The sequence below is a fragment of the Python bivittatus genome, unplaced genomic scaffold (genome assembly GCF_059951505.1).
Source record: "Python bivittatus isolate LINGU-HERP-01145 unplaced genomic scaffold, Pbiv_v1 ctg000570_np1212, whole genome shotgun sequence".
Classification (NCBI taxonomy): domain Eukaryota; kingdom Metazoa; phylum Chordata; class Lepidosauria; order Squamata; family Pythonidae; genus Python; species Python bivittatus.
In genome coordinates, this window is record NW_028277097.1 from 23,583,598 (window position 1) to 23,606,425 (window position 22,828).

The window sequence follows — 22,828 nt, forward strand, 5'->3', positions numbered from 1 at the left end:
ATGGGTGGCTTGGCTGACCCCTGGCAGACAGGTGGCCCAGCCTCTCCAGGGTTGACCAGGCAGGTCCATCCTGTCCGGCCAGCGGTTTCTTCTCGCTTTGACCTTCCAGACGCCCGGCGGGGCTTCTCTGCAGAGGGACCTTGGCTGGCTGTGGAAGTTCTGCTCGGCAGGAAAGGGACACCCTGCATGCGACAGAGGAATTTGCGCACTTTCGATAGGGAAATAAAGGTGCTGCTCCCTGCGCCGCCCGCGGCCCGGCCCTTCATTGGCCTCCGTTGATGGACAGCTTAGTTTGTGCTTGTGCGTGAAAAGGTTCCCAGAGCAGCAGCTTTGTGATCCGGCTGGGCTGCCTCGGGCCAGCAACGCCTATATGTTTTGCGATCCTTCTGGGGACCGGCTGGGGCGGGAATGAGCCCCGTCGGCCTCCCCAAAGCTGACCGCTGAGCTTTCCTCTTACGGGAGAGTCGGGACAGGAGACCAAGCCCAAGCCGTCTGGATGGCAGCCCCCAGGCCTGGCAGGGCTGGCCTGGAGCAGACGGCCCAGGGCGCCCCTCCAGGGACAGCTGCTCCCTTGGTCCGCTCCCCCGGTCCTCCGAACACAAGTGTAGTGCCAAGGGGGAGCACCAGTGGGTCCAACAGGGACCATTTTAAACTGGAGGAGGCTCCACCCTCCACCCCCCCCCCATCCAACGCTGGCAGGTCCATTCCTGCAGATGAAGGGCGAAGGTGCTTCCCTGAAGGCCCTCCTCTACCCTGTCCAACCATGCTGATTTTCTGCTGCTTCCAGACAAAAGCACCGTGCCTTGTGATTGCACCGGCTTCCGGGCAGTGAACAAGAGGATGCTCCCTCTGGGCTTGGTTTTTTCGGGGCAGGGGGGCGTCATCTTTCTTACTGCAGAAAAATCCATTCAGTCAAGCCAGGAGGGACCGTTTGCCAGGGTTTTTGAATGGCAGAGCCGGGAGGGTGGCTTTTCCGTGAGAATTAGCCTTAAGGAAGAGTCGCTCTTGCTGAGATGTTAGCCTCCCAAAGCTAAGCGGAATCGGATCTAATGATCACTTGGAGGGGAGACCACCAGAACATCCCAAGATTGGCAGTGGGAAAAAAAATCTTCCTGGAGGAGGCCATGGCAAATCACATCTATATTTTGCCCCCCCCAGAACACACACACACACACCCCTAACATGAAGGTGTCCATGAAGTCACCTGCAGCTGACGCTGAACAGATTTTCTGTTTTAATTTGGAAAATTGAACAGCAGCTAACAATTCCCGTGTTCAACTATGCTGCGTCCAAGTGCCATAGAATTGGTGTTTGGGCACAGCATATTCAAATGGCCTTGGAGGTCACCTAGTCCAGCCCCCTTGCTCTCTGCAGGATGTGCTACGTATATTCTGGGTTGATGTGGCAGCCTGGTTCGTGTGGCTTGCTAAGACAATCGCTGATTCATACAGCAGCCTGAACCACAAACAACCCAGCTCCATTTTAGCTTAGTCTAGAGCAGTGTTTCTCAACCTCGGCAACTTTAAGATGCGTGTACTTCAACTCCCAGAATTCCCCAGCCAGCCAGAATTCTGGGAGTTGAAGTCCACACGTCTTAAAGTTGCCGAGGTTGAGAAACACGGTTGTAGGGTGTTATGCAAATTGTGCTAATCTCTGCATTAGTCTCCCCCACCCAGCTGTCCTCCAGATGTATTTTACCAGTGTTTCCATCATCCTAAGTCAGCATGGTGGGGACGCCTAACCCAGCGCAGGTGCTGAGCTTTTGGGGGCAGGGAGAATAGGCTGGCAAATAGGTACCGTCAGCTCTTGAATCGCACTCGGTGCCTCTTTCATTTTTTCAAACTAGGAATGGCCTTACACTAGGTCTGGCTGCAGGTGCGTTCTCAGCCTCTTTGACCATTTAAATTCAGGTCATTTAACTCACGTCGCCTGCCAAGCTTGGTTAGCGCCGACTTGGTTTAAGTTATTTTGGCGGGGGGTGGGTGGGTTAACGTGTTGTGCGAATGTAGCTGGTTGGTTTATTCGCAACTTGGAGGAGGCCAGGGTAAGTTCAGCAGCCTGTTATGCGAACGCACCTGGTTACTCCTGCTTAATGTGGGCCCTGTTGGCGTGACTGTAGGGGTTAATACTTGGTATGGATGCCCCGGTTCAGCAAATGAATTCAGCCCATTTACCTGAGTGGTTAGCAGCGTCTCTCGGAAGCCACGACGTCGTCAAAATGAGGACATGCGCATTACAATGTCATCACATTTATTTGCTTTTTGTTGTAGTTTATATAGCCGCCCACCTCGCATGTATGACTCCGGACAGCTTACAGTCAGTTACAACAACGTAAAAACAGCCAAGCAGCACAACAGTTTAAAACGCTAAAAGACAGTACGAGAGCGTATACAGAAATCGTAATAAAAATTCATGAGATTCACAGCCCAGGTAATTTCATCTACTGATAGCATCAATGCAGCCATCGTGTTGGCCCCGCCATATGCATAATATGATTACGTCATTTGTGCAGGTTACATCATCGCATCATGCGCGCAATGAGGTCACGAGGTGCGTGGCCTTGCTTTGCCCCCCTGCAGACCCCTACGCCGGAACAGACTGCGTCTTCTCTGGGGCTAAGCTCACGTCCCCGAGTCAGCCTTAGAGGGGGGGTCTAGGGGATAGAGGCAGCAGCCTAGAGGGGCTCTGCAAAAATAAACCTTTTCTAGGCATGCCACCTCTGTGGCTAATTAAATTCCTTCTGCCATGTGGAGGTTGAAAAGGAGGCCAAAAAAAAATGGGGGCAGGTGCCCCTCCTCCCTGCTGCCTGCAGTAATGCCATTCCCAGACTTTTTGTAATTTTTTTTTAATTGCTGCTTGGAGGACCGATAAAACGGCCACTAAGTGAATCGCGCACAGGAGGCTCACGCAGCAAGTCTGCCACTCAGAATCTCTGGGTGGGACCACAACTCCCATCATCCCTCTCTTGCATGACTAAGGGAGGCAGGGAGGCTTATAGTCTTCCTCCCGTCCGGAGGACTTGAGGTGGGAGATGGAGATCCGGTCCAGCTTCCTGGGGTGCAGGATTGTTCCGGTATTTCCGAGAATCAACGGACGGAGAAACGTGCCTGGCTTTTTTTCCTCCCAGCAACAAGAGAACAGGGGCTTTTGGAATTCCTTGGGTGAAATTTGCATGAGAGAAGGCCGGGGGCTTATGCTCAGTTACATTGGGGTGGCATCAGCGCCCTGTTTTCCATTGTAGACGTAGGAGGAGGTAGAGTTCGTCTTGGGTAACCCAAGATCAGGAGGAGTTTGGTGCACCTTCTCCAACCAACAAATTTGATTAAAAGGCATAAGCTTTCGTGAGCTGCAGCTCATGAAGTCTGTTGGTCGGAAAAGGCACGCCAGACTTCTCCTGATTTTCACTTTCATTGCACAACCTTCATCAGCCTCATCCCCAGTGGAGATACTGCAAAGGGACTGTGTCCTAAAACAGTTGGAGAACTTCTCCTTTTTGCCAGAAAAAATCGAGAAAGACCCTCCACCCACTTTCTCTGCCTAGACAATTTCCAAAGGCCGTCGGTGCCCACCTCTGGACAGACCCGGTGGGACTGTCTCCCCAAATCCTTACTCATCCACAGACCCCTTTCTGCACAATACCAAGGCAGGGGCTCACTCTTTACCCTGAACCCTGAGCCTGTTGCCCTTGCTCCAGGACACAAAAAAATGAGCGCCATTTCTGCCCCCCCACCCCACCCCGGCTTTGCACACCAAATCACTTGATCAAATACAGACAAAACAGCCAGAATGAGCAGCCGGGAAAGAATAAAGCGGGCCATTTTTCAAGCTTATGAGGAGTATCACAGCCAATATCTGACTCATAAATTAGGGGACCGAGGAAGCGTCGCTGAGTGGCAGCTCTGAAAATGGATGGGGTTTCGATTGCCCCCCCCCTCCACCCCCGGTTCGGCTTTCTCCCTGATCTCGATCCAGAAGAAAAGAAGGTATAAATTAAAAGCTTTTCTTTGTGTGCTGATGGTGTTGGCTGCCGCCAGGCTCCTCCGGGGTACGTGCGAGGAACGCCGGGCACGTCCCAAGCCAGCCCCTGGCTGCCTCCTCCTCCTCCTCTCATTTGCCGTCAGATCGGGGGCGCTCTGAGTCCCTTCACAGCCTTTCCCCAGGGCACTGTTGCTTCTGACTTGCCCCAAGGGGGTTAACGGGAATGGTGCCCCGAGTCGAGGGCAGCTCCTGCTGATCGCGTGGACAGGGGGCTTGCTTGGCAACCGGGCCAAAGCGGTTTGCCGCTTTGCAAAGGTGTTTTGGGAGTTTCAGTCTAAGATTTCCTAGGGGTCTCCCATCCAAATCCTCACCAGGCCGTCAAATACTAACTCCCTTCCAAATATTAAGCACGGAAGCTAACCTGCTTCATGGTGCTGCTCTGTGACTGCAATCAAAGGTTGATTCTGGTTTTCCAAGCAGTGCCTTCAGCAGGCTTCTGCATCCCAGCAGGGGGGCCTGTTGGGTTTTTAACTTCTGAGCCGGGATGCACTTGGGGGGCTTGTCCCTTCCCCCAAACCCAGCGGAGCCTGCAAAAATGTGCTGAATCTGTGGGTGCTGCCAGCTTGGAACACGAAAGCTTACCTGGCAGCTAGTTCACACGGGCCAAGCAAGCCCCTTGGGCATAAACTGTGCTTTATCTACAGGGCCTGGGGCCCTCGTAACTCACCAAGCCACAAATAAATGAACATTGGGTCGCATGGAGCCAGCCAGCCATTTTTTAACTGGCTGGTTGGTGCAATGAAGAAGCCACCCCAGGACTTCCATCTGATGGGGCGATCCCCAGGCCCTCCTGCTCTTTTCATTTCGGGCTTTGCCCGCAGAAGCCATATTTGAAAAGGCTGCTCCGGAGGGTCTGCCATGATGGCTAACAACCTCTGCACCTCCAGGAGTTGGAGGGCAGCTGCTTGTCACTCCAGGGGCACAAATTTCTGGCGGCCATGGTGACTTCCCACCTGTCTTGACATTCTTGTGTGAATGATGCAAGTTACGTGATTGGAGCCGTGAAATCCTGTTGCCAGGAACATCACTCGTGCCCCCTTTCCCCCCATCCCCCAAAATGTTGGGGCTGGCCCGTGCTGGGAAAGTGCCTTGGACCGAAGCCGTCCCCGGCGCCTCTCGCGTTCGGTTCTTCCTCCTCCCATTAATGACCCGCCTGCTCTTGTCGCTCCCGCCACTGCCAGCCCTTTCGGCGGCATTATCAGCTTATGAAATTGTCAGCCCATCAGAAAGCTTGTTAATCGCGTTCGTCTCCCTCCGGAGAGGTTTGTGATAATCACTTCCCTTCTGGACAGGATGATTTCTATTAAGGAGAGGCAGCCAATGGAGCCGGTGGCTCTTGAGAAGGGCGGGGAGGTCCGTAGTCTTCCTCCCATCTGGAGGACGCGAGGTTGGAGGCGGAGGACGGAGTCAATCCCCTCGCGTGCTCCTTCAACATGGGAGAGGAGGGGGTACCGTGGGGTGCCTCGGCCTACCCACCCCAAGAGAGGGGGCAAGAGCGTCCTCGCTGGGAGATGCAGTCCAGCTTCCTGGGTGCAGGATTGTTCCGGTATTTCCGAGAATGGGCGGACGGAGGTGGCCAACTTCTGGTCCTCACCCAAAGAAAGGCTCCTCCTTCCCCCTTGCTTCCCAGCCGAGGGCTCCAGGGCCATGCGGAGCTCGCAAGAGAAATGCTGGGAGGGCGGTGTTGGGCTGTGGTTGCAGAAGACAGCAGTGCCTGCTGGCCTCAAAAAGCTAACCCAGATTGGTATTGGGGTGGGCACCCACAAGGAAATCCCTGAGAAGTTGCAGATCGCCCCAGAAAAAGGGGGTGGCAAGCCACTTCTTCGCTGCGGCCGAGGAAACTCTGCGGCTGTGTCCAAAAGTTGAGCTCGGCTTGAAGGCGAGTTCGGCCGGAGAAAAGCAAGCTACAGGCGGTTCTCGCGGAGGCTTTCTTGCCTGGGGAGGCAGGGCCCCTCTCCTTGCCAGAAGTCGTGACTTGAGACCACGTTCCCTCCCTCCCTCCCGGCTCCCTTCCAGTAATTAGTTGATCAGGCCTGAGTGATAAATCGTCTGTAGCCCCAAAGGATGGGGACTGGAGAACGGGAGTGTCCGCCTCAGTGGCCCACGGCTGGTCCAGACCACAGGGCCAAAGGTCCAGAGGGGCAGATTGAAGGTCTCTTCCTTTGTAGAGGCTGTGGGACACCAGGTCGAGAGGCTGTGTTCCCCCAAGCTGGGGCTCTCGTCTCCCCCAGCCTGGTCTCCAGCTCTCGACTTGCCCCGCAGGCCCTCTGACTCTGGGAACGTCCAGCAGAGCCGCTGAACCGCTCAGCCAGGGTGTCTTTGCCACCCAGAGAAGGGGAGCCCCTCGAACAGCACCCCGCTTGGTCTCCGCCATTCCCAGCATGTCCTTTGCTCACCGTCCGAGATCAGCCTCTAAACTGAAATCAATTCCAATAACCTGCCGGCATCGACAGATCTTCACAGCATATCCAGGGCTAATTAACAGCCTCTTGGGTCACCCGGATAAGAGTCCTTATCCCACAGCCTCGCGGCCCACTTCGGCACCTGCTCCCTCTCCAGCAGGAAGGACGGAGCTCCCTCTGGGGTCCTGCTGCCAGGCTGGGAGGGGGTTTGCCTCCCCCATGGGTGGCAAACAGTTCCCCTTTCCCTGATTTTGTGCCCCTCGAGGGAGAAGGGAACCTGGAGATAGCCTTTCTCAGCCTCCTGTGAGTCGGATCCTCTCCCTAAAGCCCCAAGCGGGATGGGCAACGCAGTTGGGGGCCCCCGGCCATTCCTTTCCAAAGCCTTGCACTGATCTAAGAGGAGCCTGAGTTTAAGGCAGGTTCCCCAGACAGGGAAATTAAAAAAAAAATTTCCTGCCCAGGAGCCTCTACGGCTGCCTCTAGTGGGGCCAAAAGAACAAAATCGGCACTGTGACATCATGCACCAGGCCCACCGTTCTGTACTTATGTTGCAACACAATACAGATATATAAGGGGCCTTGCAACATTGCAGCATGTTTTTAGAGGATTTGCTCACACAGCAGAATTGCGACGAGCGGGGACAGACAGCTGGCCTGCAGGCCGTTTCCGTCACAGTTCCGCACGTTTGCAACACTCTTGTTTGGAACAGAAGTGAACCCTTCAGAATTCACCGGGACTCGATTCTAGGGAAATGGCTATAGATTGATTTATTTAGGGGGTTGCTTCCTTTTCTAACCTTTTATTTTTAGGGTTGCTTCTCTCTGGTTCTCCTCCAACATTTTTAAAGCGTTGTGTAGGTTTATGCAGACTGTAAACTGACTTGCCCGTTTTAGAGAAAGACAGAGTGCAAATGGATTTAAAAGGAATAAAATGGGGGGGGGGGGAGCAAGCAAAACCTACATCTCCCAGCTCCTGTCACAAGCTGGGAGGTGCCGTTCCAGGGGTGAGAGGCCGGGTGGGACGTGCTGGCCAGGAGGCGTTTTGGGGGAGAGCAGCGGGCCGTGACTTGTCTTCGAGCCATCAGCCTGGCATTTTCTGGTGCCCATCTTCCTGCCTTCCTTCTCCCAGGGACCCCCGTGAACCGGATCCCCATCATGGCCAAGCAGGTGCTGGATCTCTACACGCTCTATCGGCTGGTGACCGAGAAGGGGGGGCTGGTGGAAGTCATCAATAAGAAGATTTGGCGGGAGATCACCAAGGGCTTGAACCTGCCCACGTCCATCACCAGCGCAGCCTTCACGCTCCGCACACAGTGAGTCGCGGCCAGGACGGGGGACGCGTCGGTGTTTGTCCTCCTCCTCCCACAGTGTAAAAGCGCCGTGTTAGGATTGGCACCCACTGAAAATAAAGGTGGGGATCTCAAGGGCTGATGAGAGAAAGGGTTTCTTTGCACAGGGCAGAACTAAGCTGCAGAACGTGCTGCCACCAGAGATTTAGGTGATTTTTAAAGGAGAAATCTGTGGAGGTCTGGAAGCTGAACCTGGGCTCCTCCACTGAACGAAACGAGGGTGTGTGCACATGTGTGTGTGACTAATTTACATGACAATTCATGGAATATCTTGGTGACTGGGGGGGAGTAATGTCACGCACACCATGACATCATCATACGAATGATATGATTTGCACTTCAGTTGGTCTCTGCGTCTGATGGCAGGGGATGTGTCCCTGCGTTAGTTGCTAATTACATCATTGTGTTTGCATGATGATGTCAGGACGTGTGTGACCTCATTCTGGGACCGTCATGGCTTCTAAGAGACGCTGGTGTTTTCTACCTGCTGAATTTCTGGCAGCATCCCTTAAACCTCAGGCCAGGGGTGAGACTGGGGAGGGGCATCGCTCTCCTGCTCGTGCCTTTACGCTTCCTGGAGGCACCCAGTGGCCCAGAAGGCTGCACCGGTTGGGCACCTGCCCATTCCGGCCCCAGCAGACTTCTTTTGTTCTTAGACTTAGTAAACAGCGGTGGGGGGCTCAAAGGGGCTCTCTCCAAGAAGGGGTAGCTTCTGAAGTGCAGAGCAAGTGCCCCCCAGGCCCCAGAGCCAGAACCGTGAAGGATCCCTGCTGGCCCCCTTGGAACCTCCAACAACCCCCCTTTGTTCTCCATCCGCCGCGCAGATACATGAAGTACCTCTACCCCTATGAATGTGACAAGCGTGGGCTGAGCTCCCCCGGCGAGCTGCAAGCCGCCATCGACAGCAACCGGAGGGAGGGGAGGCGGCAGACGTTTGGGGCCACCCTGTTCAGCTACTCTCCAGCGGGCACCCCGGGCACCCTCGCTTCTCCCAAGGTCCCTCTGCCCTCTCTTACCATCGCCACCCACAACGGGAGCCAGATCGGACAAGCACACGCCGTCAAAAAAGGTGAGGGGCTCAGCCTGGTTGCGGGAGGGGAAGGAGGCGGCTCCCAGGAGGGCCAAAGCAGCGGCAAGAGACGGAACCTGCACAGGAACAGCAGAGAAGCAGGGAAATGCCCCCTCCTCGGTGGGCATTTACCCCGTGATCCGCCTGTCCCAGCCCTCTCTCAGCATTTGGAGTGGAAACTTCCTGGGTCAGAGAACTTTTTTCTAAAGTAAACCCAGCATCAAAAAATACCGCGGGGGGAGAGGGGGAGCTCCATGGAGCTTTTTTGATCTGTTTTATTGCATTTCAGACTTTTCCTTGATAAGGGATTTGCCCTACATGCACCAAAATAAGTAACCTCGGGAAAGGATGCAGTGGGCTTTTTTCCCTTGCAAAGCCATTTTTCTCCCAGCTTTTGGCGAATCAGAAGAACTCCCAAGCTCTAGCCAGCTCCTTTCAGCATGAAGTCCCCCTCCCTGCTTGCTGGCTGGCAGTGGGTTCTGGGAGCTGTGGTTCGACATATCTGGGAAGTGCCCATATTTTTCTACCTCTTTCCTCAGCACAGCAGAATAAGCAGGGAAGTGTCTGATTGTGGTGGTGGTTTAACACAACTGGAGTATGCCAAATAATGCATACAGCTGTGTAAACAGGGTGAAGAGAAAAAGTATTCCAGACAGGCTGAATGTGTAGATATTATGTCCTTCCTTTCTTTATGGCTCGCTCTGGGGAGAAAAGGGATGGCTCATTTCCAAGCAACATCTGTATTTCTAGCTTGTTTTCGGCTCTGCCACAACTTCCAGAGAGCTTAGAACAGGCAGGCTGTCAGAGGAGGGGCGCAGATCCCCTGAAACCTAATGCCTGCCCCGAGTCAATTTATGCATAGAATCCCAGAGTGGATTCACACAGTCTGTGCAACCAGGATGATGGAGCACAGGTGCAGTGTTCACACGTACCACGCTCTGCCCAGGCAAATCCTCTTAAGGCTTGCACTGGTGGCCTGGCTCATGCAACCCGCATGCTACAAGTCCCCATTTTGTGTGGTGTGAACTCAGTTGCTAGGTTGGAAGGGGCCAGGAAACCTGAGCACCTGCTCAGTTTTGCCTATCCTTGATGGGTTAATTTGTTCTAGCAGGCACAGCGGTGTTGGCACTTTTCAGGGTGACCCTGAGCCAGCTGGATTCTTACTGTGCTCGCCAGTCCTTTGTAGAAAAGCCTGCCATGAAACCCACCTGGCCCCCATCACAGCCGCCATGCCTTCTTGTGCTTGGGGACACGTGCAGGTAGCAGCAGTGACAGGTGTACCGTAAGCAGTGACTTTCACCAGGTGCTAGGAGGAGGAATCCAGTGTTCCAAATTGCAGGGACCCCATGCTTGTGCACACCCCCTAGTGGCAAGAGCATAGGAATGTGCGAAGAAGGATGCCAGAAAGACAGCCGTGAGATTCTTGGGGAGTCCCTGCGCCTTCTTGGTCCTCTGTCGGACTTCTCTCCTCCTCTGCTGCAGAAGAGAGCCTCCTTTCGCCCGGGGTGCCCAGCCGCATCGCCATACCCGTCAGCCTAGCCGGGCATCACCTGGTGGCAGCACAAGCTGCTGCGTCTCAGGCAGCGGCCCTGGAGCAGTTGCGGGAGAAGCTGGAAACCAGCGAGCCACCTGAGAAGAAGATGGCGCTGGTGGCCGAGGAACAACAGCGCCTGGTCCAGCACGCCCTCCAGCAGAACCTCCTGGCCGTGGCCTCCCAGTTCCCTGTCAACATCAAGGTCAACAGCCGTGGAGGTGGGTTCCTTCCCAGAGCAGCGCCGGGTGGAGAACATCTCAGCTGGCATCTGCATTAGCCCAAGGGCGCCCGCGAAGTGTAGTTGGGCGCAGGAGGCTTGGGACTCGGCCCCCAGGCCAGTTGCTGTTCCTCAGTTCTTCGCAGAGGAGGAGCTGATGGAGGACCAGGCCCCTGTGTTGGGGTGCAGAAGAGACTCAGGGCAGCATGGGCTGCAGAAGGCCAAAGCGTAGGTGCCCTTTGACCTCGTCGGCAGAGTGGGGCTCGTTCCCACAGCCAGTGCAGTGCCTCCTTGCCTGAGGCAGGCTGAGAGCTGGGGAAGGAGGGGGCTGCGCCTGCTGCTCTGTTGACGTTGGGTTGCTGGAATACAGAGAGGAGAAGGCCTTGAGTGAGCTCCTCTGCTGGCCCCAGATGAAGGCAAGGAGGCCGCAGGACCGTTGTCAACAGAGGCGATTCCTTTTTGGGCCCCTTGGTCCAAGGAACTAATTCTTTTCTCGTTTGCATACAAGCATCTTTACAAAACGAGCCCAACCACAGCAGCAACCAGAAAACTAAAGACAGTTAGCTTTTAGACCAGTGTTTCTCAACCTCGGCCACTTGAAGAGGTGTGGACTTCAACTCCCCGCTAGGCTGGCTGGGGAATTCTGGGAGTTGAAGTCCTCACCTCTTCAGATGGCCGAGGCTGAGAAACACTGTTTTAGATCCTTCTTGAAACCCACTGGAAATGTTTCACCTTCATTATTGTGTTGTGACAATGCTGGGGGGCAGGTCATGGTGGTTATCCCTGAATTACAGAGAGGTGGTGAAGACATGGGAGAAGCTTCCTGCAGAAGTTATGGCCAGGGTTTTGCAGCCCACGGAGGAATCGCTAAGGTGCTTTGCACCAATTGCTCGCCATCTGCGCTGGCGGTTGAGGGCTCCTCGGTCTGGAGAAGGGCACGTAGCCGCCAGTTGGCTCATTCTCCCTCTGTCTGCTTCGCCTTCCTCACTCCCCTCTACTGTCTGTTCTCCCCTTCCAGATGACAGGCAGGAAACGGCATTGAACCTGTCCACCAACGGCATTAGCAGTATCAACATGTCAATAGAAATAAATGGAGTTGTCTACACAGGTAAAGAGGGAGGCCTCCCCCGCCCCCACTTTGTGCAGTTGCAGGCTGGAAATTCAAGAGGTTGTAGCAACCGCAGATCTTCTCCTCCAGCCTGGTGACTTTCTGATAAACTCCGTCTGCGCAGTGCTGGGATATGTAGTACCTGAGGAATTGCCCTTAGGTAGCTTTGCGGAAGGAGGCTCTAAGTGAGAGATTTGGGGGTGGGATTGCTTGTGGGGCAAGCAAGTGCCGTGGAGTGGCATTTTGAGATTCCAGGAATTACCCATTTTTGGGGGATAGCATAGACTGGGGTTTCCCAATCTCAGCAACCTGAAGAGGTGTGGACTTCACCTCCCAGAGTTCCTCAGCCAGCCATGCTGGCTAGGGAATTCTGGGAGTTGAAGTCCGCACCCCTTGAAGTTGCCAAAGTTGCTGCCTGGGGAATTCTGGGTCGCACACATGGCCCATTTGGCTAGTTTATGGGCCATACGTTGGGTGCAAAGGAGTGCATTCCGTAACCAGGTGAAGCGTGTTGTACAAGGCACTGTGGTGGACCTCAGGAACAGACTGCACAATTTAAAATTCCCAAATGTTGACCTGTGACACTGCCATTTGCACCAGAGCTCAGCTGCAGGCTGAGCCTCTGAGCCCAGGAGGAGCTGAAGTTCGGGGAGGGATCCATGCCCTGGATTGGAGAAGGTGTGAGCAGCGGTTCTTGTTCTCTGCGATGTGTTGGGCAGTGCAGGCCCCTGCTTGCACTGCCTCAGCATCTCTCTTGCCCCGACAGGTGTGCTGTTTGCCAGACGATCCGGCCTCCTGAGCACTGCGGGAGGCGCCCACAGCCACAGCAGCACAGGGATGCCCCAGAGCCAGCTACTCTCCACGGCATCGCGGGGACGTGCTTCGGCCAGCACTTCGCCCTGAGAGGAGAACCCTGCAGCCTGTCCTCTCCGTCCCGCGGGCAGCAGGCTCCACTCTTGCATCCTGTGTTGGGGCCCGGGGGGGCATCTGGATTTTTGGTTCAGGGTGGCAAGGGGTGAGGCCCCCAGCCCCCAGCTCTGGAGGGGCACGGAAAGGGACTTCTGGGCAGGGCAGAGGACAGGATGGAGAGGCACTGTGGCACTGGAGGAGGACATAAGTTGGAGGAGAAAGTGGCAGAGTGAGCCATGGGGGGGTCTAGCTGAACCATCGTTATGGCTTCTTCTCCTGCATTGATTTCCTTGGTTGCAGTTGGATGCTGGGCGCCAGTTGGGCTCCTCCAAGGACACAGTGGTGGTTAGGAGTCTTCAACTGGGAAGGGGCTGCGTGCCCTTTCTTGCCCTCTCCTGTTAACTCACCATTCTCTACCCCAGCATACATCATGCTCTTAACATGCCTCCTCCCCTCCCCTCCCCCAGTCTTCACCACTACGGAGTCTTATCTTAGTCTCGATTTTGTAACCTCACCTCTTCCTCTCTGCACACTCACCTTAGGATGCTTGGCTCAGCCTGTCGGTGGTTTGGATTTGCTGCAAGACCCAACCTTCGATAGCCAAACCAAAGATCTTGGGGAGGCATATCTGTGTGAGTGTGATAGCGGTGGGATTAAATCTCACTGTGCATTGATTTTGGTGACAGCTGCATGGGACACCTATGGGGAAAGCATCTTAGATCGAACAAACATGGGTGGAAAAGTTCTTGGAAGGTACAGCAGACATGTGAATGAATGTGGAGTTTATGGGATGAACCAAGGCAAGGGGTAAAGTGAAAGGTTTGAGGTGAAGGTAGAGGTGCTTCTTGAATGGAGCAGCCCGGTCAAGAGGGGAGTGGGGTGTGTGGAGCAGAAGTGAGGTTTGGGGGTTGAGTTGCACTTGTCCCCATCAAAACTGCTTTCCTCCTGTCTCGGTACCACAGAGTGGAGGCAACTGTGGCTCCAGAACTTCCATGTTCTTCCTTGCTGCAACCCAACCACCTCTTCTCTCCCAGATCCTCCCTGCCCATGATGGAAAATGGTGTCTCCATATGGAAGCAAGCAAACCACCAATCTTTTGGTTGCACTTTCATTACATTGCTTTTAGGGAGTGGGTGGGGTGGGGACAACCTCTTGCGGTGCTAAGGCAGCCCTTGTGGGGGCAGTGAATTGTATCTCCTTTGGAATCTCTGGGTTTGGGGGATGGGGTGGGGATGGGGGATTTATTTTGTGCTAGTGCAAAATGTAAATGTACCAAAGAAGGGAGTGAGTTCATCTACCTCATGTTCTTTCAGATGTGCCAAGGGGGGAGGGCTCCTGTGAGCTGACATTTGGATCCAACCCAGCATGGGCTGGCTGTGCTGCCATGGATAGTGCAGAACGGGTGTGCCAGCTACAGCCGATTCAGGCAATGGCAGCTGGGCCAGATTCTCCCTTCCTATCTCAATTTTCCTCCCCCAGCAATTTGAAACAATCATGTGCTTGACCAAAGACACGCCCTTCGCTGGGCCTGAGTTGCACAACCGCCTGCTATGGTCAAATATTGGTGGTCTGACCTCTGGTGTGGCAGAGGGACAACGCCGCTGCATCGAAGGGACCTCTGGCAGCCCCGTATCTGGAGATGGACGTTACTGGGACTGTGTCTGGACAAAGGACCTTTGGGAAACCCTAACATGGATAGGAATGTAGGGTTTGGATGCTATGTAGACTTCTGATTTTTAAGCTCTTGTACCAAAGATGGACTCATTGGGCACTTGTTTTCCTGTGGCACACGAGGAAGGAGAAGGAAGTGGGCGATTATCTTCTTTCCACCCCCTGTGTCTTTGCAACTTTCTCAGCTTCTTCCTTTTCTGTGTTAAGCTGGTAGGGTTAGATTCTCTTTTCCCCTTGATGTATGTGCTGCTTCCCCCACTCCCCTCCCCTCCCCTCCCCTCCCCACAACCCTTCGTTCTTCTCTCTTGCTTGTTTGTTTCTCTCGACATTTCTCTCCATCTTTCTTGTAGGCTTCAGAGTCAATCCAGGCACTGAGGGGAAGCTGGATTGTGGCACTCAGGGGAATGAATGCGAGTATCAATGAGGATGAAAATAAAAATGAAAGTAATTTTAAAAGATGAAATCATTGCAAGAGACTTTTTTTCCCTCCCGCTGGTCTGAATCCGAGTGCGTTTGGACAAAGCAAACGTGGCTGCTGGCAGCCTTCCTGTCCAAAAGGTGCTGCCAAGAGCCACGGAGGTGGCCTTGAAGGGAATACTTGGAAGCCGTTAACAGAAACAAGAAGGGTGGAAGCATCTCTCGAGCCCTGGGAAGGGAGAGGGTGCCCGCAGCGCCTCCCTGACTCAGCGGGGTATAAGAGGGAGGGCTGGAGAGACGCAGTCAGATTGCAAGAATCTGTTACGATCACCTGTCTCAATAAAACATAGTTCTAACATTCCTGTCGAGTGGGTTCCCTGATCTGGTGCACCCCACAGGGCTGATGGGTGCCAGGCACGCTGTTTTGCCAAATTGCAGCTGGATTCTGCTGCCAAGCAAAGGACTTCATCATCGGGCAGCATGTTCAGACCTTATTGCTGGAGGGGGATATTCCCATGGCCCAAGGTCTACCCCACCGTTGCAGTTCTAATTACGAGCAAATAGAAGTCACCCAGGGCAGGGGGTTCCTTACTGGGGGGTTTATGATCTAGTCTAATTTTCACTGAGAAGTTATTCCATCAAGCAGTACCTCAAGGACATTTTCCGCCTGATGACTAGGTCCTTGTCCCTTTTATTTTCACACTTATGAAAAATACAGTGGAAAGTTGCCCAAGGCGAAATGGTTGCTGGCAGATCCAAAGGAAATGGGTCAGTGGTCTCCTCCCAGTCCTTGGCTGGGAGCAGAAATAGCATAAAGCAAGAGGGGCCTTCGGTCTCCTCCCTGAAGTGGGTCAGGAGTGGGTTTTTTTCAGACTGGAAGAATGAGGTCCTGCTGCTGTCACTGAAAAAAGAAACGCTAAAAGCAGTGGCTGGATTCGCCCACGTCCCCCTTGGTGGGGATGGTAGATGATTAGAGAGAGAGAGAGACATATAGATAGATGATAGGTGGTAGATATAGATGATAGAGACAAATAGATGATAGGTATAGATCAGTGTTGTCCAAACTTGGCCACTTTAAGATGAGTGGACTTCAACTCCCAGAATTCCCCAGCCAGCCATGCTGGCTGGGGAATTCTGGGAGTTGAAGTCCACTCAAAGTGGCCAAGTTTGGACAACACTGGTATAAATAGATGATAGATATAGTTAGTTAGATGATAGACTATAGAGATACAGATTTTCCTGTCTTTTTGGTAGCTTGACTCTTCCTCCCATGAGGCTGAGCAGTGTTGCTGCTGCTTCATGGACAGATTCCAGGGGATGTTAGTATCTCTGGACCAGTGAAGTCATCTTTGGCTAAGAAAGGCCTATCAGACCTTTGAAGTAGGCCAGTTTGGGAAACAGCTGTTGAGAGGACTCCAGGAACGCTACTTCATTGTTGCAGAATATAGCAGCAAGCATCTTGAAAGCCTACAAGTGGGATCTGGAGTTTCTCATTCCTACCTCTTTCTCGGGGTTAGGTTGCTCTTCCTCCCGTAACTGCTCATCCATTCCTTCCTTTGGCTGAGCCCATTTATTTTTGGCTCAACTGGCGCGTAAAGCTGCAAGTAGCCCAATTCTGAGGGTGAGATTCTGGAGTTGGCACAGCTGGGGTGGTGGTGGTGGGAATTTCCCCTAAACAGGTCTCTTGCACTGGGGGGAGGGGGGGGCTGTGCCAGCTTAGCCTGTCCTATAGCAGCCGGGGAGATGTTTTGCACATTGCCAAACTAGTGAACTGGGAGAGGGGCAGTAAGGAAACTCCAGCGCCATTTCCTGTGTGCTCCAGCTGGTCCTCTGAAGGAAGCACGAGGAAGTTCCAGCATTTAGAGACTGGCTACAGCAATGAAGATGAGCCTGAAACCATTCTGGAGGCCATGGGGCATGAAAAGAGAAGTGGGGTCCCTGAGACAGAAGATGGGTAGCCAACTGGAGGAGCAACATCCCATGAGGATTCCTACACATGTCACTCTGATGCAGTCTCTCTCAACCTTGGCAACTTTAAGACGTGTGGACTTCAACCCCCAGAATTCCCCAGCCAGCATGGCTGGCTGGGGAATTCTGGGAGTTGAAGTCCACACGTCTTAAAGTTGTCAAGGTTGAGAGACACTGCTCTGATGTGACCCAAGCTGGTGCTGCTACCAGCTTGAGAGAACAACAAGCAGGGGAACCAAAGACAGCTATCTTGGCATTCTGCTCAGGGCGCTAGCTATAAGCTAGATTGAAACCCTGGGGGCGTACAGGGTGGTGGTGGGATGGGGGTTGAATCTGTGCCTGTCTCATCAGGCAGCAAAAGATCTTGGACGGGCCCAGAGGGTTGAATAATTCTCCTGGAGGGCATAAAAATAAATTGATTTTCAAGATAAAAACATTTGGTAACCCTAAGTCTTCTGTTTCCAACCATGGTGTTTCTAAAGGTTCCCTGGAAATCTCGTTTATTGTCACCAGTTTCTTTCAAGCCAGCCTACTTCAAATGGATTGGATTACAACTCCTCAAATTCTCAGCCGGTATACTGAACGGGGAATTATGGAAGTTGTAGTTGGGTGCATTTGGAGTAACAAGCCTTGAGAAAGAGAGCATTGGCTTAAGAGCTTTGGACTGAAGTTGTGTTACACATTTTTTGCACAAGTCAAATTGTTGTATCATGGCCATCACAGTTTTTCAATGCTCTGAGAAGTTGTAAGAATGGAGCTGCCCTTCCCAGCAGGGGGGCCAACGTGGTTTATGAGTTGACTCAAAACCTCATTTCAAGCCAAGAATGAGTTTACCTCTCTGTGCCCCTCTTGGCAGTCAGAAGATGGCACAGATCCATTATAACCAATCTCATGTTTACTGACAGTTCTTTTTTCATGGCTTTGTCAATTCTATTTTGGAAGCATGATCACTTCTTGTTGCAGTGAACATTATGAGAATAGAAGTGAAGAGGATGTTGAGAAGGCATTTAGGTACTTCTTGGATGATCCTGATACCACCAAAAGTTGATTTTGGATCCTGCAAGGCTCGCATCAGATTTGGTCCCCACCACAATATTCACATCTGCGGTCTTAGTTCTGCTCAAGAAGGCTAAAACTGCCAATCCATCCTGGAGACCTAAAGGCCCTTCATACGTTCCTGAATTACACTCCCGGCACTCCTTCCCCCTTGTCGTGGAGGATGATGCCCTTGGGAATTGTAGTTCAGCAAGATCTAGACTGTCCTAGCCTTCTCCTCTGTTCCTTCTTCCCCTTTCCCTTTTGATACAAGCAAGCAATTTCACACATTTCTATCTATCAGGAAAATGAGGGAATCGTGTAGCTCGTTGGGATTTACAAAACCCTGAAAAGTCAGGCAGTATAAGAGGCTGCAACCAGTCTTATGCATCATTTTCTTTCTGAGCTTGGCTTTGGACTCAGCTCTCTCCAGCCCAAACTTAACCCTCCTCGGCAGCCTTTCACATCTCACATCCAAAAGAAATTGCACACTTGCCTTACTTAGCCATGAAGGGATTCAAGAGGCATTCCTCATTCCATAGAAAAACTGACATTCACCGTGGCAAAACAATGCAGCAGGCTAACAAAGGGCTAATTAAAATATTAAAGCATAAACAGTTTTCAATAGAAACACACACCGATCAAAAGTACGCAATGCACAACTATGGCTAGCTGGCCATGAACTTTCCAGAAGCCCTAGAGTAGCCTTCCTCAAGCCCAACCTCCCGACATCTCTAGCTAGTGTAAAAAGTGAGAGTAGGTTGGGCTGGGACAGTCTGGAGAGGCAACAGAGGACAGCATAAAGGTTCAAACCAGCAACTACTGTGAGAAGCCAAAACACCTCCAAGCTTTCTCTTCCTGTTCCTGGTTCCTGGTTTTCCTCCACCCAAACTGCCAGCAGATTCCTCACCCATTTCCAGCTGGATCTGATTCTTCATTGGGTTACAAATGGATTCAATGAAGGTTTTTTCTCTCTGCCGTTCTCCCCCCGCCCCCAGCTTGCCTCCCCCTCTCCCCCAAGTCAATATTACAATTTACTAGTCCAAGCAGCTCCTATTGACTGAGGTTGGACTTTGGTCAATAAATCAGGATCCTGACAGCCTATACAAGCCAACTGCAAGGAAGGATTAAGCTGATGAACCGCAGGACCTTCACGATGCCCTTTGCATCTCAGGGGCGGGGTGGGGCATCAGCTTCCCTTCTGAGGACTTTGTATCTGGGTGGGAGGTATTATTTCCATCTTCCTGCTAACCGGAGAGACCATGCACTCCCTGGACAACACTGATCTGGCCATGAATTCTGGTACGACTGTTTTTGGGCTACTTAAAACTTTTATAGTGTTTGCACCCAACTGAACTTATCTCCTTGTGACCCATCATCCCCCTGATAGGGAAGTCCTGGGGACATGATGATGGAAGGTGGCAGGGGAGTGTGGAACCAGGGCAAGGAGGGTCACATTCTCTGCTTCTGGCAAAGAAGTCCACTAGCCTTCCTCCTGTCCTTGTTTGGTGAACCTCAGGCCTGGCAATTGGCCAAGAAGGTGTTTGATGCTATCTGCTGGCCACCAGCCAGTCTTTTTCTCCAACTCCAGTCATGCTGAGTTAGGCCAGAGAAGGATGTGGGTGAAGGCAACAGGAGCCCACTCGACTGCATCTTCTATTCCGCCTCTTTATATCAACTGATCAACCAATATCTGACCTTCTTTGTTTAAGATTCTGGCTTTTGTCAAGGTTATCTGTCTTTGATGCTTTAGTTTTAGGACATAAACTGCCTTGAGCTGTTAGAAGAAGGCAGTCTGGAAATGTTGCAATAAATAAATAAGTAGATAAATGAATAAGTCTTTGTATGTCACCTTTAAAGCAGAGGAATAAAACACTTCTCAAAGCAAAGTCCCAAAATTAATACAAACACAAGTTGCAGCCGCCTCCTCCTCTTTCCAAACCTGGAGCCTCAAGCGCCGTGTTGAGGGCTGTGATGAAAAGGGGGGCGGCTTCTCCGGCTTTCACTGGGACAGAGAATTAAAACAGGAATTGTGCTACACGGTGCACAGTGCAAGGTGCAAAATGGCTGGGATAACATGGACTCCTCCCACATGGGGTGTTTTGAACCATCTTCAACAACTGCAAAGGCCCCCATGCCAGGAGCAGATCAGATTTCCTGATCTGCGCCAATGAATACATGAGCATCGAAATCAAAGGGCGCATTTGTAAGCCGCCTTTTGATGCAGAGGATGAAGTTGACTTCTGGGTGGGGGAGTTCAGAAGAACTTCTTTGTCATGGACAGATCATTCCTCAGTAGGATTAATGAGAGCCACAGGAAGCTCCTGTCGAGGTGCTGAAGGCCACAAAGTGGTTATTGCATCAGCACAAGGACTGGTCAGTAGAGTTCATAAAGGTGGGAGGATCTTAAAGGTCACCTAGTCCAGCTCCTTGCAAGTGCAAGATCCGCTAGTGCACCTTTGACAGTTGACCCTCCAGATGCTCCCTGAAGACCTCTAGCAAAAGAGCAAAAACCCATGGCAGCTATTCCTTGGCTGACATCTTCAACAGCCAGGAAGTCGAGCCTGAACTTCCTTCCTTATGGTTGGAACCCACGGGTTCTGGCCCCGTGGCCCTCTCAGCCATAGAAAGTAACCCCCTTCCCTCTTGTGTGTGACGGCCGTGCGGGTATTTGGAAGGGATTAGGATATCCCGCGCCTCAGGCTAGTGAACGGGAACACGGCGGCCGTGTCCGTACCACACGCTCAGTCGGGTCAGGTCAAGAGCTACCAGATCTTGTTGCACCAGACACTGTGAGAACCTTGGTTTGTTTCTGTTCTGTTCTGTGTTTTCGTTATTGCTGTCACTGCCTAGCGAGTTATACAACCCACCTCATCAGGTTAGCTTATGTTTCAGTGCACTGAGCCCGGACTCTCACCTAAATCAGTGACAGAGCTAAGTCTGCTGGGCAAACTCAGCGCGGGGAGTTGCAGACCGGTTTACTGACAAAATTGCTCCCATCTGCCCTGGTGTGGACTCTCCATTAAAAATAAACTCTGGTGAGGTGATTGAAACAGTAATTGGTCCAGTGTAAATGTGGACACATCCTTGAGGGAGGCGTTGTGGAGCCCAGCACATCAGCATGTGTTTGCCGGTGCCCACTTGGCTCAGCAGGTCGGAAGGTGGGAGCTCAGGTTCTTCTCTGAAGGTCTGTGTTCCTCTTAGAAATGAGCTGTTGTAAAATGGTTCCTGAATAAGCCACCACATGTTCCTCTCGCTAGGCCAATCCCTGGCCAGTTTCCAACCTTACAAAACTAAGGTCCTGTTGCAAGTCCAGTTTCCTTGGATGAAGTCCTTCCTTATTTTGTCCCATTCCCATCTGGATCCAGGCCTGGTGTAATGGTATGTGGGAATGACCTTGGGAGACAGGGGAAGAACCACAGCCGGGGGAACGATCGGATAAGAGGCAGCTTAGCCTGCAGAAGGAATGTGGACCTGGTGAACATCTCAGAAAGGACCTTCCCTAGTTTCTTGGGCTGTAAGGGCAATGGGGAAAAATGTACTTTCAGATTTGCAAGATTTTGTTAATGCAACCTTGCAATAAAGTAGAATTAGTTCACCTGGGCATGCTTCCTGTCTGGACTACCTTGCAAGTCTGAGACCTGGTCTGGGGGCAGAAATACCTTGAAGAATGACCATTGCTTATGACTGGGTGGGGGAAATGCAGCTCCTTTAATTTTGCTGTACTTGATACCATCAGTGCTGGGATATTCTGCTGATATGAGACTTTGGGGACATGTTTTTGAGATGGTTGCCATTCAATTTCCTGAAAGTCCCTCTGAAGGTCCCTTTGTTTTGTCCTATATGTTGTTTAATACCTCTAATGGTGTGGACCACATGGGTAAACAAGTTGTCTCTCTCCAAAACAGGCATCTCTCTCTGTCTCTCTGTCTCTCTGTCTCTCTGTCTCTCTGTCTCTCTGTCTCTGTCTCTGTCTGTCTGTCTGTCTGTCTGTCTGTCTGTCTGTCTGTCTGTCTCTATCTATCTATCTATCTATCTATCTATCTATCTATCTATCTATCTATCTATCTATCTATCTATCTATCTATCTATCTATCTATCTATCTATCTATCTATCTATCTATCTATCTATCTATCCAGCCATCCAAGCATTAAGAATGGCCTCCCATCTATCCAATGAAATTCTGGGTGGCTACCACAATAAAAACAAAATTTTCTACTAAAACCAAAAAAAGAAACCAAAGCCCAATAAACTCTAAACAGTCACTTATAATAAGCAGAGCTCCCAAGGTCCTGGGGGAAGAGCCAGGTCTTCATGGCCTTCCAAAATAATGGCCTTTTGGAGTTGGGCCGTCCACATCCTGGGGAGGCGGGGGAAGCTGCTCCATAGGGCGGCTGCCATGACAGAGAAGGCGCATCTGCTAGATCCCACTAGGTGACACTGTTTGGCGGAGGGTACCTGGAACATCTCTGCCAGCCATTGTGCTGGCCAGTAGACAACCCCCTTCTTTGTCTGAAGCAGGGGTTCTTAACCTGGGGTCCATGGACCGCTTGGGGATCCACAGATATGTTTCAGGAGGTCTGTGAACTTGGATGGGAAAAATTACCACTTACTTTTCACTAACCTCTAACTGGTGTTTAGCTTTTCATTCAATAATGAATGTAAGGAACAGAATAATTTATGGGCCCTGGACTCCAGAAATGCTTAATTTTAATTTGCCTATCTTATACATTTATGCATTTTTGTTACCGATGTAATGGATTAATAAAGATGCATGTATATTCCTATACTACATGCTTGTTATACCGTATTTGAGCACCACTGGTTTCCTTTGTGGTCCAATACATATCTATATATTTTATTCTGTGCATGGAAATAGGCTTTTCTGAGAAGGGGCAGGGGTCCATGACCCAAAAGGTTTCAGGATCCTTGCTCTGAAGGATCATGGCTCCAGGCTGGGTGTGTTAGGAGATCCAGTGTTGCTTGGGGAGACTTTATTCAGAATAGCCTTGGCTGCGGCACCCCTGCACTTGAGAAGGAAGGTCTGGCCAGTCCCACCGACTTCTCCACTTCCCATTTAGAAGGCTGAAGGGTGAAGGCTGGGCGCAGCT

At 51.9% G+C, this 22,828-nt stretch overlaps 1 protein-coding gene across 1 annotated transcript in view; it reads left to right on the forward strand.

The window, feature by feature from the left end:
• ARID3C (AT-rich interaction domain 3C) overlaps positions 1–14,713 on the forward strand; it is a 62,325-nt gene extending 47,612 nt beyond the window's left edge. Inside the window, exons 4-8 of the mRNA XM_088153003.1 lie at positions 7,569–7,752; positions 8,613–8,857; positions 10,340–10,609; positions 11,627–11,716; positions 12,483–14,713. Coding sequence (XP_088009129.1) covers positions 7,569–7,752; positions 8,613–8,857; positions 10,340–10,609; positions 11,627–11,716; positions 12,483–12,619 — 926 coding nt within the window. The 3' untranslated portion in view covers positions 12,620–14,713. The remainder of the gene's footprint in view (positions 1–7,568; positions 7,753–8,612; positions 8,858–10,339; positions 10,610–11,626; positions 11,717–12,482) is intronic.
• Positions 14,714–22,828: the final 8,115 nt, after the last annotated feature.